Below are 11,392 nucleotides of genomic sequence, written 5' to 3'. Positions count from 1 at the left end.
TTCATCGCGAGCACACCGCCCTTCAGCATGCTGAATGTGAAGCATAGTCACCCCCCTCTCCCTTTGCTGTTTGTTCAATCCAATCTGCATCTATTCATCAGCCCCGCCGGGGGTTGAGCCAACTGGAGCACTTGTCTGCATTCCTCAGCGTACAGAGTCAGAAGGGCCTCAGCACCAGAGATTGAAAGCATGAAGAATATGATCCAGCTGTGTAAAGTAATGATATATCAGCTGGACATGTCAATCCACAAAAAAAAAGCAAAAATAGATCTGGAAAAGCATGTTGTCTTAGCCTATCCAAGACACGCTGAGGCTGGCTGGCGGGTAATTCACTCTACGCTTAACTGAAGAAGTCAAGCTGAGACCGAGAGGCAAAATGCAGAGCACGCGCTAAGCCCGATTCGACCCCTACGTCGCGTGTCAATGAAAGTCAGAAAGTCAGAAAGTCAAATTCACGGGCGCCCATCCTCGATCTCCCGCGAACCAACCATCGCTGAGAGATTCCTTGCTTTGCTCTGCACCGTTAGGTAACATCTGGAATGCCTTTTGCCTCAATTCTTACTCGCCTGCCTCGCATTCTTCTTGCCGCGTCCTCCACCTGCACTGTGCACACTGACTAATCCCCGGCCCTTCTCCGCGACTGGCTGGTTGTGCTCTCCGCAGCAGAACGTCACACGCTCACACGCTCACAGCTCGTCTCCGACCCTCTCGAGAATCTTTCCCCACGCAAGCGCGCATCTGACAGCTGCTTCGAATCTCCATTACGCAGAGCTCTCACCAGACCATGGAGCCTCGATGTCCTTTAGGCTAGGCCTTCATTGAGTGGTCTGCCCTTTGGAGGCTGCGAGTGCGATCCTGAAGCATGGCCGACCTCCCTCGATTGCCAACCCGCGGCAGCACTTCCCCAGCTCCGCCTCCCCCTCCTCCGCCGGCCTCCGTGCAACAGAGCCAGAACAAGAACCCCCAGCGCGGTGGTTGGCAGCAACGCGGCGCAAATGCTCTTGCTAAACTTGCCCAGCCGCTCTTTTCAGGGTCTCGACCTCCTAGCCCGCACGGCCCCGGGGTTCGTACAGATCAGTCTGCTGCTGCCCGGTCTACCAGGTCCAGGTCTTTGTACGGTCTCCCACCCCTCCCTCCTCTTGTGTCTCAGCCAACCGGTATTATTATCTTGCGCATTGTTTGTTATAGGACTTTTCTGCCATCTATCTGATTGGTCCTTCGTTTTATTTCTGACACTGGATCTTTCGACGCACCCATACTAATAATCATTGCTTGATAGGCCCGGCGCATCGCAGACGGTCACCCATAAGACAGGCATATCGATTGCTGCACTAGACATCTCCCCGCAACGGACGCATGCAGTGATTGGAGGAAAGGAGGTTTTGAAAACAATCCGTGTCCTGCCCGATCATTCGTCGGAAGAGTTCAACCTGCGCCATGTCCTCTTGAACAACCAGACTGGCCGCCCTAAGGACCAACTGATAGTAAGGGATGTGAAATGGTCACATGGGCATTATGATCAGATAATCGCGACTGCCGTCGCTAACGGCCGCATCATTTTGTATGATCTACATCGACCCGGCTTAGAGTATTGCAGATTTCATGGTCACAGCCGCCAAGTTCATCGATTGGCTTTTAACCCACATCAACCAGCATGGCTTCTCTCCGGTAGCCAAGATGCTAATATTCGGATGTGGGATTTGCGGGATGCGAAACAGGATCGTGGCGTACCGACATGTAGCAGCACGAACATCTACAACGGCAACAGCGATGCTATTCGGGACATTAGGTGGTCCCCCCTCGACGGTGTCCTGGTCGCAGCTGCCACTGACAGTGGCTCTATCCAGCTGTGGGATGTTCGCAAGCAGACGAGTCCTGTATTGCGAATCACCGCTCACGATCGGCCCTGCTATTCCGTGGATTGGCATCCGAATGGGAAGCATTTGGTCAGCGCTGGCACGGATAAGCTGGTCAAGGTCTGGGAATTCACAACTACCGCCGAGCGCAGACAGAAACCCCTATCTCAGTTTCGGACGCCTCAGGCAGTCCTCAACGTCCGCTGGCGTCCACCATCGTGGTCTAGTGAGACTGAAGGGTTGGGTGACTGGCAATCATCACAAGTAGTGACCTCCTACGACAAGGAAGACCCGCGAGTCCACCTGTGGGATTTCCGTCGACCTCATATCCCGTTCAGAGAGTTGAATCGATATGACTCGACTGCCACGGATCTACTTTGGCACTCTAAAGATCTCCTGTGGACGGTAGGTGACGGTGGCCTTTTCACTCAAACTGATATTCGTTACGCTCCCCAAGTGGTCAACCAACGCCCAAATTGCTCGGTGGCCTGGGGCCCAAGCGGCGAAGTCCTTGCTTTCTCTCAGAAGCGCCTTAAGAGGAACACTCTGGGGCTCAGCACGAATGACTTTATTGGCCACATCGGAGAATGGGACCTGGACGGCGAGACACCGAGCCAGAGCCCTCCGGATGAGGCGATTCTTGATGAACCCTTGTTTGCGTCTATCCGGCATCGCCATAGTAAGTCTAGTAGTATCCGTACGTCCAAGTCACTTGGTAGTACTCCGCCGACTGCGCCGGACCTTATCCCAACACTTCCGCTCGAGAGAATGCTCTCAAAAAACATCCCTTCCACGTTATGCCAGAGAGGAATGATGGTGAGCATTCCTGGTGCTACATTGGATCAGGAAACGTTTCAGTACCTCGCCCGCAGTTACACCCCTATTTTTCATGACAAGCTCAGTGTGATCCAGACAACTGCCTTGCCGTTACTCCTAGACTCACTAAGTCACAATGCTCAGTGTGCGGAGGACGTTGCATTGCCCCAACTGGCGCAGACCTGGCGCGTATTGGAATATGCTATCATCCAGGAACTCCAAGCAAGGGAAAGAGCGCGACAAGAATTACCCGGGAAGGGCTCCCGCAACGTCAAGAAAAAAGCATCCTTTGATGATACCGTCCCCGATAAAGTCCGGCAACTAGGAAATACAAAGCATGACAAGATGAAGAACCGCTTCTTCAAAGGGGTCACAGATAACGAAATTCCGAAGCATACTCTCTCAGAATTTGAGAGCACCTCAAATATGCCAACGCCAATTGTTCAGCCTTTGCCGGACTCTCGACCGGGCTCATACGAGAGCTCCAACTCTCAGTTTAGGTCTCTAGAGGATGCTGAAGACATTCACCCACTCCCACCCTCAGTTTTAAGCTCAAATCAAGGAACAATGGCCTCGAATGACTGGTCTTCCATGTCTGATATTGGCTCTCGGCCTATCCATCAGCTTCAGCATCGCGAGTCCAATGACAGCGAAAATGTGCCCATATACTCAGACGGCCCCCCACCTGAGCGACGTGATTCGGTTCCAAATGGAGATGAAAAAGTTGGTGACGAGCAGAGATCCGCCCCATTGGCAATCACCGGCAGGTCAGATTGGCATAATCGTGCCCGGCCTCAACTTACAAAACAGACATCGGATGTCGACGAGATTGGCCAGAAAAATGAGGACAGAAGGGCTGCCTTGCGCGATTACTATGTTGTTCCAAAAAAGCCCTTATCCTTAGAAGCACATGCGGGGTCCGCTAAACCGGGTTTCTTTCGACACGAATCAACAGAAAGTTTTCCAATGTTCTCCGCATCCACCGCCAGCTCACATCCATCGAAATCACCAGGAGCTTCATTCACATCCGCAACCAGGCTTCGCGATGCATCTGCATTTATTGACGACGGCCATTCGTCATCGTCGAGAAATGAAACCCTAATAAGAGCGCGCAGTGATTCCATCATCACTACCAGTTCCATACCGGAAGAGGATATTGAGGAACTGCTGAGCGAAGGTCCCGTAGGCAATGGTCGTATTCATCTTGAAAGACCGTCCAGTCCTACTCCGCTCCTGAAAGAATCCACGCCATTAAAATCGCCAGATGAAGAAGATGACGATCTTGGTGTTATATCCGCAGCAGTTGACGGTGCCCCGGCGCATGCTGTCCTCAATCATGCGGAGGGCCTACCACGTGTCTCGATCCCCATACTCTCCGAACAAAGTAGTACTAACCCTTGGAGTGCGGAGAAGCTGCTCAAGGAAGCGGTCCGGTTCTATAACAGCAGTACGAACGCGGACATCCAATCGGCTGCCCATCTACTTCAAAAGCTGCATATCCTTTACGAGGACTCAGAGAACGTTCTTCCCAGCGAGGAAAGCCAAGCTATATTCAAAGCATATAATGAAAGCCTCATACGCCGGTCAATGTACATTGAGGCAGCCGAGCTTCGGTCGTTGTGCTTCCCATTCTATCCTGCTGTCTATGAATATGCTACAGGTGACACTTCGATGAACGTGTTCTGCTTTACATGCAAAAAGCCATATGAGAACCCAAAGAGCGACAATACCCGCTGCCATCGTTGCAGTACCCCCCAAGACCCTTGCAGCATCTGCATGAGTCTACATCCGCCCCCTGAATGGGTTGCGGAGCAAACTACCATGCCTGTCGATCCATTCTACGATCCAGTCCTGGACAACTCTAGCTGTCTCACGCTATCCCATTCCTCCCTTCAAACAGAAGTCATCCCACCCTCTGAGCTACAGCGCATTGATGGAACAAGCCCAGATATCTACCAACGCACACGTCCCAAGGGCTCCACCCTCTGGACCTGGTGCCAAGGATGCGGTCACGGCGGCCATCTCGCATGCATAAGCACATGGCTCAAAGACGTCGAAATAAGCGAAGGCGGCTGCGCAACACCCGGCTGCATGCACGACTGCGCGCCAGGTCCGCGTCGCGAACATAACCGCAAAGTACTCCTCGAGGAATCTAAGAGGCGCGATACAGCGAGCCGAAAGGCCGGCGTGAACTTTGTCAAGCGAGATACCTGGGCGCGTAACGAGAGCAAGGCCGTTGAACAAGTCCGCGGTTTGCTGAACGGTAATGGTGTTCCGGGCGCCGGGCCCGGTCAGGGTCCCATCATCGGTGCTGGACCTGGTCCAGGTCCTGCCGTTTCTTCTGGATCCGGAGTTCCAAAAGGAAGCACCTCCGCGACCACGACGGCTAATGCCAGCGCTGGCCCTGGTACCGCCTCATCGAATCTCGTGTCATCCCCCAAGAAAGTGCGCCTCGTTACCCCCAGCGAGCAGGAGAGGCCGCTTCGGACCGCGACGGGGTCCAATCGAACTAGTTTCGGCTGATTTTTGTCAATGCCGGCCGTCTACTACTATACCCTCTCGGCGTGGCTCACTTCTCCGTTTATGTTTACTTTCAGGCCCCTTTTTCCTACAGTTTTTGGTGGTGGCAATCCTATGTAGAAGGGCACTCTTGTTCACAGCACCAGCAGGCGCAGTAGGCTTACTCTAATGATAATGAACTGTACCAGTATGCATCATTTTCTTCATCTTCGTCCTTATGATTAGATTTTCTCCTCCGTTAGACAGCCAGTATAATCTCAATTACCCGTACCTGTCCAATACAACCACCTACTTTTGAAAAGTTGCAGCTTTTTCCAGCTTCCATACTCACCTACCTACCTGGTACATCTGTATTCCCTACGAGGCAAGAGCGACTGACGTCATGTTCAGCATCGCTCCTTCCTCGCGCGCTGGTTGATTCGATTCCCATTCTTGCAACCACCCGTCAAGCCTGGCCCCCCCATTGCGCCTTCCACCTTGGAAGGAACGATCAAATGAGTGCGGTCCACTTTAGATATATTCCAAGTACTAGAAGAGTAGCTGATAAGGTTTCATTCATAAAACCAACTACGAGCATCTGTACAGCCTGATTAAAATATACCTAGGTATCATGGTGGGTGGGGAAGGTATACGGCACTCAAATATATATCAGCATCGGGAGGTACGCAGGGCGCTCCTTCCATTTTCAAAGACACTCTTATTCTATATATTGGGAAGGAGCGACCAATGTCAGGTCCCATCATACCTTCTTCTTTTTCATGTTCTTCCTTGTCAAGTGAGGAAGGCGCGATGGAGCCAGGACGGTTGTTGCTCAGGTTAGGAAGGAACGACCCCGGCCCCGGCCGCACGCCACACTTGTCCATCTTGACTTCCATACTCTTTACATGTGGATGCATTGAGCATTCGGAGAACACTATGAGTATTATATATACATGATACAGATTCCGCGTTTTGCCTCAATAGAAACTTACGCTCATGGGGGAATATACCATCATACCACAGAATAGGCAGGCGCAGAGGGTAGGTCGTTCCTTCCTCACCTGATTCATGACAGTCGCAAGAGGAAGGAACGACGGAGGCGGGACGAGCAGCGTACCTGCCTATTTAGCTCTAGGTGTATGCGGCTCGAAAAGGAGAGAGCGAGCTTTGTTGCTCTTGCCGTTTTTATGGTGTGATGGTTCCCTTGAGGGCTGCGCTTTCCCTGTCTGTTTGCGTGCATACCTCTGTGGTTGGGTGATGTTGATGGGAAATCTGAGAACAGCTGACAACTGATATTACCGTCGGCATCGCAGGTGCCTGGATTAGATCAGATTTTTGGAGCTGTTCGTTAAGCTTCGGTGGTTGGAATAGGGCGGTTCCGGAGAGCTGGGAGATAGTTATATATCTCCACGACAACCTACCAGAAGAGTACCAGATAAATCGATTTAGCAAAGGAGGAAAGAATGTCAACAGCTATATTCACCCACTAATCTACAAACCAAGCACAGAGAGAAAGAGACTTAGCAAAAAAACAAAATATGTGATACAGCTTTCCACATCCAGACGGGCAGAGCAGATGTTATACTTTGTTAGTTATCTAAATCCACACCCTCAGCACAGAGCATCATCTAATACACAGTCGATTGTCTTTGATTGATTGGGAACATGGGAAACAAAGGAAACGAGGGAGGGAATCAACAACCGCGCCATTCGTCTTGTCGTCTCAGGACGAACCGTTTACCGGTAGCGGTACTCGGGCTTGACGAAGTCGGCGAAGGTCTTGGGCTCCTCATGGGGAGGGTGGTGGTGGCCGTGGTCGTGGTCGTCTGGGTAATGTGTGAGTTTCACGAATAGAGATAGAGAATATGTCAAACGGGCAGACTCACGAGCGTGGGGGTCCTCCTCAGGTCCAATGTAGTTGAGCTTGACGACGTTACCGCACTCGCCGCAACGCTCGATGGGGCGGTCACGGGAGACCTAAGATCGGTCAGCAGGCAATCTCATACTTCCGTCATGTGGTATTCTATACAGTGAGCCAGTTAACCTGGTGAGAGTCGGCGGGGAAACCAGTGCAACCAGCGTACTGCTCGTCACCGGCACCGTTGACCATGATGGGGTCCTCCATTGTTCCTAATATTCGCGTCAGAATATGCCCATATATCCCCATGTACAATGGATCAAGAACGCACCGAGGCGAGAAGCATCGAGGGGCCTCATGTCGAAGATGTCAATGCCCTGCATCTTTCCGATAAGTTCGAGACGCTCAAGACCGGTGGCGTGCTCGATGTCGGCGGGAACAGTACCGGGCTTGGCACCAGGTGGGATGAGGTCCTCCTCAGTCTTGATCTCTGTACGCATCATAGATATCCATTAGCAACCATGTCTCTTATTACGTCAACGTCGGTGAGCGGATTGGAGCGGAAAATAAGGTATGTAGGCAGGTGATATAATCGAGCTCGATACTCAATTGCAGAGGACGGTACTCGCAATGTCGTATAGAGCTCGTGGACGTTCGGATTCGTGCAATTGGTGTTTGGTATATCGGAAGCTCGGCGGGACGGGATACGAACCTTCGAAGGGGAGGATCTTGCCCTCCTTCTTGACCTGCCACTTGTTCTGGTTGGCTGCATGAATGAAACATATTAGTCAATGTGTAACAATTGCAAGGTGGTAGAAGACCATAACCAGCCGCGGTCAATGGAGGTTGCGCTGAGGTCTGATACGGATATGGCATGATCGGGGGTGCTCGTGTTTTGCAGATCGAGGTCACGTACCACGGACGATGGAGGAGGAGAAAGGGCGGACAGAGAGGGCCCGGACGGGGGCGCGCCTCGAAAGGGCGATAGCTGTGCGTTGGAAGAACATTGTCCTGCGGGGATGGGTGCAATGCCAACGGACAGGGCGTGGAGGAGAGGGAGTTTGGAGGTTGAGGTTGAGCCTGAGGTGAGTTTGATGCCGCTTCGGCCCGTGGTCTGACCTGCTGCCACCGCTTTAGTATTCTGCGCACCCTCATTGGCTGCCGAGCTACTACGGCACTCCGAAGATACCCGTCTGGCATATTACCGGATATGGAAGCTTATCTAGGGCTTAGGGCTGATATACATCGACATCAGGCCATCTACTATAAAGTACCTATAAAGCACTACCAAACAGCATATGCAATAAAACGACTGATAACCATGATATCCAAGTTCCCACTGGCTAATAGATATCATACAATAACCTTACATCAGCCATCTGGTCTAGAGCAATAGCTAGTAAAGAACCCGCATCCAAGTGCCTTTTTGTACAACCTGCCAAGCAAAGTAGGTCAAAGGCAAGAATAAGCAAGGGAAAGCTAGAAGCGATGGAGAGAAGTGAAGATAAAGAGATTAGAATAAATGAAAGGGGGAAAGACAGAAAAAAAGTGGTGGACGGGGGGGAGTGAAATGCATATATCCATCCGTAAAGTCCGTAGAATCATCCATAACCCATGACAATAAGTAAACTGACAGCTCCTCTTAGAGCTGTTGGATTTGTGTTGCCTTTTCTCGACATGCCGCTGGTGTAAACCCATTGCCAACCTTTCCAGCAATTATACGCCAGCGGTCGTTTTCGTACTCCTGCATTGCGCGCCGTAATCGTTGCACCTGCTCAGCATTAGCACATTTCTCCGGAGACAGACAGAGATGAAAGAAGGGAATTCGTACCATTTCATCACTCCAGGCCACATCCTTCGCCTTCAATTTGGTGCAGTAGCGAACCTGCAGGGTACCGCTCGTTCGACCAGGAAAAAAATCAGCTATTTGCTTCCAAGTCAAGTTCTTGTTTTCTTTTAATTCAACCAATAAAGCATCCTCCTCCGGGGTAAATTTAAGTTTGGGCCCCCGTGGCCGCGGCGCCGGATCAGGCATCCCCGGCTGACCCACGACGCTCGGTGGGCCTGACGGCAGAGGCGACGTCTCGACATTCATGCCCGGCCGATCTGCGGCGCGCAGTGATGTGTGAGGGGGGAGATGGTGGTGGTGATGATGCTGAGGCATGCCCATGGGGTCCGTCGGTCCGAAGCCATGGCCTGACATTGGGTGGTGGTGCTGTGAGGACTCGCCGTGGACGGGGAATAGCATTTCTGGTGAGTGAGTCGCATCCGAGGCTGCGTCTGGCGGGAGAACTGGTAGTTGTCGGATCCCATGGTCTGCGCTGCCGCCCTCTGGCTCTGTCTCAGAATGAGGCCGTTTCTTGCCGCGCTGGACGGATGACGCGATATCGAAACTCGCAGGCGCGTACTGCACCGGGAGCTGTCGGGGAAGCATTTGAGCCGGGTTGAGAACAACTCCTTGCGAGATATCGTGGACTGCAGATTGAGGTGTCGCGGTGGAGAGGACGGTCGCATTCGCATGGTGCTGCTGCTCAAATGCTGCACCGTGCGTGTTTCCAGAGGTGAAAGGCGGGTCCGGCTGTTTCGCGTGCTGAATGTGCGGCTGCTGGTGATGATAGACGAGCGTGCCTTCATGTTCCTCAGGTTTGCAGGTAGCATGTTGAGTGAAGTTAATGGCATAGTCTCGGTACGGATCCGCCAGCGTCGCGGACATACATCGGTGCTGCTAGAGCCTAGAAGCCCTGGCAGGCTACCGAGCCAACTGTCGAAGAGTTCTAAAAAAGAACGATTTGGGCAGACGCCACGGGTCACTGACGAAGCAGTGTTGAACGATCTCACGATGGTTGTCGCGTCGCCCAAGGACAGAAAAGGCTCCTCGAAAAGATCTCAATCAACGTCTCGTTCTGGTGACTGGTAGTTGTAATAAAGAAGAGCTGCGATCGCCATGTACCAGACCGCGCAATCCAAGCACCCCAGGTTCACTCCTGCCCGAGTCGAGAAGGATACTTTTTGCGCTCTACCTCCGCGTCAGAACTAATCGAGATAAGATATCGCAATACCGTAATTGGGCCGTCGACCGTCTGTGGACCAGCGACTCAAAAAGCACAAAAAAGAAAAAAAGAGAGGCTGGATCTCAGCTGGAGACGAGCAACACGCAATCCAACAATCCCAAGAAAGTGGGGAGGCGGGAGGATAGGGAAGAAGGGAAAGAGGGAACAGAGCGGAAAGGAAGAGGCGCAAGTACATAATATCAGGGATGGTCTGTACTCACCAGGGTCTGACGGGCTTGCAATGTTCCAAAAATACTAACAGCTACCTCGTACGTCCGTCCGTAGTATCTCTCTCTCTCTCTTTTCACCTAGCTAAGCGCAGGATACAGCCAAATAGAGGACCGACTAAGCCCAGATCTGAGCGGGAAGGGCTGGCTTTGCTCTCTGCCACCGAGAAGGCTGGCTGGCTGAATTGTCCAAACGGCTGGTTAGCCGCAGCCGGCGTTGCGTGTACAGAGGTTGCAGAAGTAGTAGACTGACAATCAAATGTCAAAGGAGAATGTTGGAATAGATGGAAGAAAAGGGAAAAGAAGGCAGGGTTTGAGAGTACGAGACAGGGTCAGGATATGCCGTCGTGCATGGAGATAAAGTCCCTATGCAGCACGTTGAATTCTGGGCTGCGGTCGACAGCAGCCAAATACTGGGAAGGAAAGGTTCTGGAACGAGACAGAGTATTCAGGGTACAGACAAGGCAGACGCGGCGAGGTACATCGCCAGAACCAGAGAGATGCAGGTGGATAAAGAAGCAGGAAGGCCCATTTGGCGGATCTGCGCTCTGATCAAGCTTAGCTTGCAAAGATGACCGAAGGGGACTCTGAAGCCAGAGCACAAACGGTCTTACTCTGATACTACTACTTGAGACTGAGAGGCGATTTGATGGAAATCCTCAGCATTATTTCGCACCCCTCCACCGGGCCGTTCTGGTCCAATTGCCAAGGCATGGCAAGTCGCAGAGGGAGACAAAAATAACGATCGGAAAAGATAAATTTAATCGAAAAGGGTAAGCAGCGAAGAAACGCGAAGCGCAGGCAGAGTGTGGCATGAAACGCTCAGCACAACAGAGAAGAGTCTCACTGGGACTTGTGCTTGGCCCGATTTCTTTGAACGCCATTCGATCAGCATGAAGCGGGGGGAGATCCAAGCCCAATTCATTCGCAGGTCTAGCAGCATTACAGAGTTAGCTTATTGGATACGAAGAGGAAGGGCAGACTGGTGGGTTTCGGAGTAAGGGAATCAAACCAGCGGCTGGGCGTGCTTTAACTAGCTAAGGAATCCCACCCCTGTCAGGACGAGGACCTGTCGTACGTCGTCGC

The 11,392-nt window shown here is 52.1% G+C and overlaps 3 protein-coding genes across 3 annotated transcripts; 1 reads left to right on the top strand and 2 right to left on the bottom strand.

Moving 5' to 3' along the window:
- The first annotated feature begins 474 nt into the window (after positions 1–474).
- On the top strand, positions 475–5,440 carry BDV14DRAFT_178722 (WD repeat protein). Its single transcript, XM_073769629.1, has 2 exons — positions 475–1,113; positions 1,280–5,440. Exons 1-2 carry the CDS (start codon positions 863–865, stop codon positions 5,193–5,195), a joined length of 4,167 nt encoding a protein of 1,388 aa, XP_073625259.1. The 5' UTR covers positions 475–862; the 3' UTR covers positions 5,196–5,440.
- Positions 5,441–6,629: 1,189 nt separating this feature from the next.
- cox5b (cytochrome c oxidase subunit IV) lies at positions 6,630–8,097 on the bottom strand. The gene is made up of 6 exons (XM_073769628.1): positions 7,946–8,097; positions 7,742–7,795; positions 7,361–7,519; positions 7,201–7,301; positions 7,058–7,148; positions 6,630–6,997 (listed from the first exon to the last, which is right to left on the bottom strand). Exons 1-6 carry the CDS (start codon positions 8,034–8,036, stop codon positions 6,909–6,911), a joined length of 585 nt encoding a protein of 194 aa, XP_073625258.1. The 5' UTR covers positions 8,037–8,097; the 3' UTR covers positions 6,630–6,908.
- A 574-nt stretch (positions 8,098–8,671) lies between these two features.
- On the bottom strand, positions 8,672–9,742 carry BDV14DRAFT_191681 (SANT/Myb-like DNA-binding domain-containing protein; the record flags this gene model as incomplete). The annotated part of the gene is made up of 2 exons (XM_073771523.1): positions 8,672–8,800; positions 8,861–9,742. The coding sequence occupies 2 exons, from the start codon at positions 9,740–9,742 to the stop codon at positions 8,672–8,674; spliced, it is 1,011 nt and encodes a 336-aa protein (XP_073625257.1).
- Between the last annotated feature and the right edge of the window lie 1,650 nt (positions 9,743–11,392).

Source organism: Aspergillus stella-maris, assembly GCF_047715825.1.
Source record: "Aspergillus stella-maris strain CBS 113639 unplaced genomic scaffold BDV14scaffold_53, whole genome shotgun sequence".
Taxonomy (NCBI): domain Eukaryota; kingdom Fungi; phylum Ascomycota; class Eurotiomycetes; order Eurotiales; family Aspergillaceae; genus Aspergillus; species Aspergillus stella-maris.
The sequence above is the reverse complement of the archived record's forward strand: the minus strand, read 5'-3'. Positions and strand labels throughout refer to the sequence as shown.

Coding starts and splice junctions, on each gene's coding strand:
- BDV14DRAFT_178722 (XM_073769629.1), top strand. CDS start 863: ATGGCCGACCTCCCTCGATTGCCAACCCGCGGCAGCACTTCCCCAGCT. Junction 1,114..1,279: donor TCTACCAGGTCCAGGTCTTT/GTACGGTCTCCC, acceptor ATTGCTTGATAG/GCCCGGCGCATCGCAGACGG.
- cox5b (XM_073769628.1), bottom strand. CDS start 8,036: ATGTTCTTCCAACGCACAGCTATCGCCCTTTCGAGGCGCGCCCCCGTC. Junction 7,149..7,200: donor ACCAGGTTAACTGGCTCACT/GTATAGAATACC, acceptor GACCGATCTTAG/GTCTCCCGTGACCGCCCCAT. Junction 6,998..7,057: donor TGAGGAGGACCCCCACGCTC/GTGAGTCTGCCC, acceptor CACATTACCCAG/ACGACCACGACCACGGCCAC.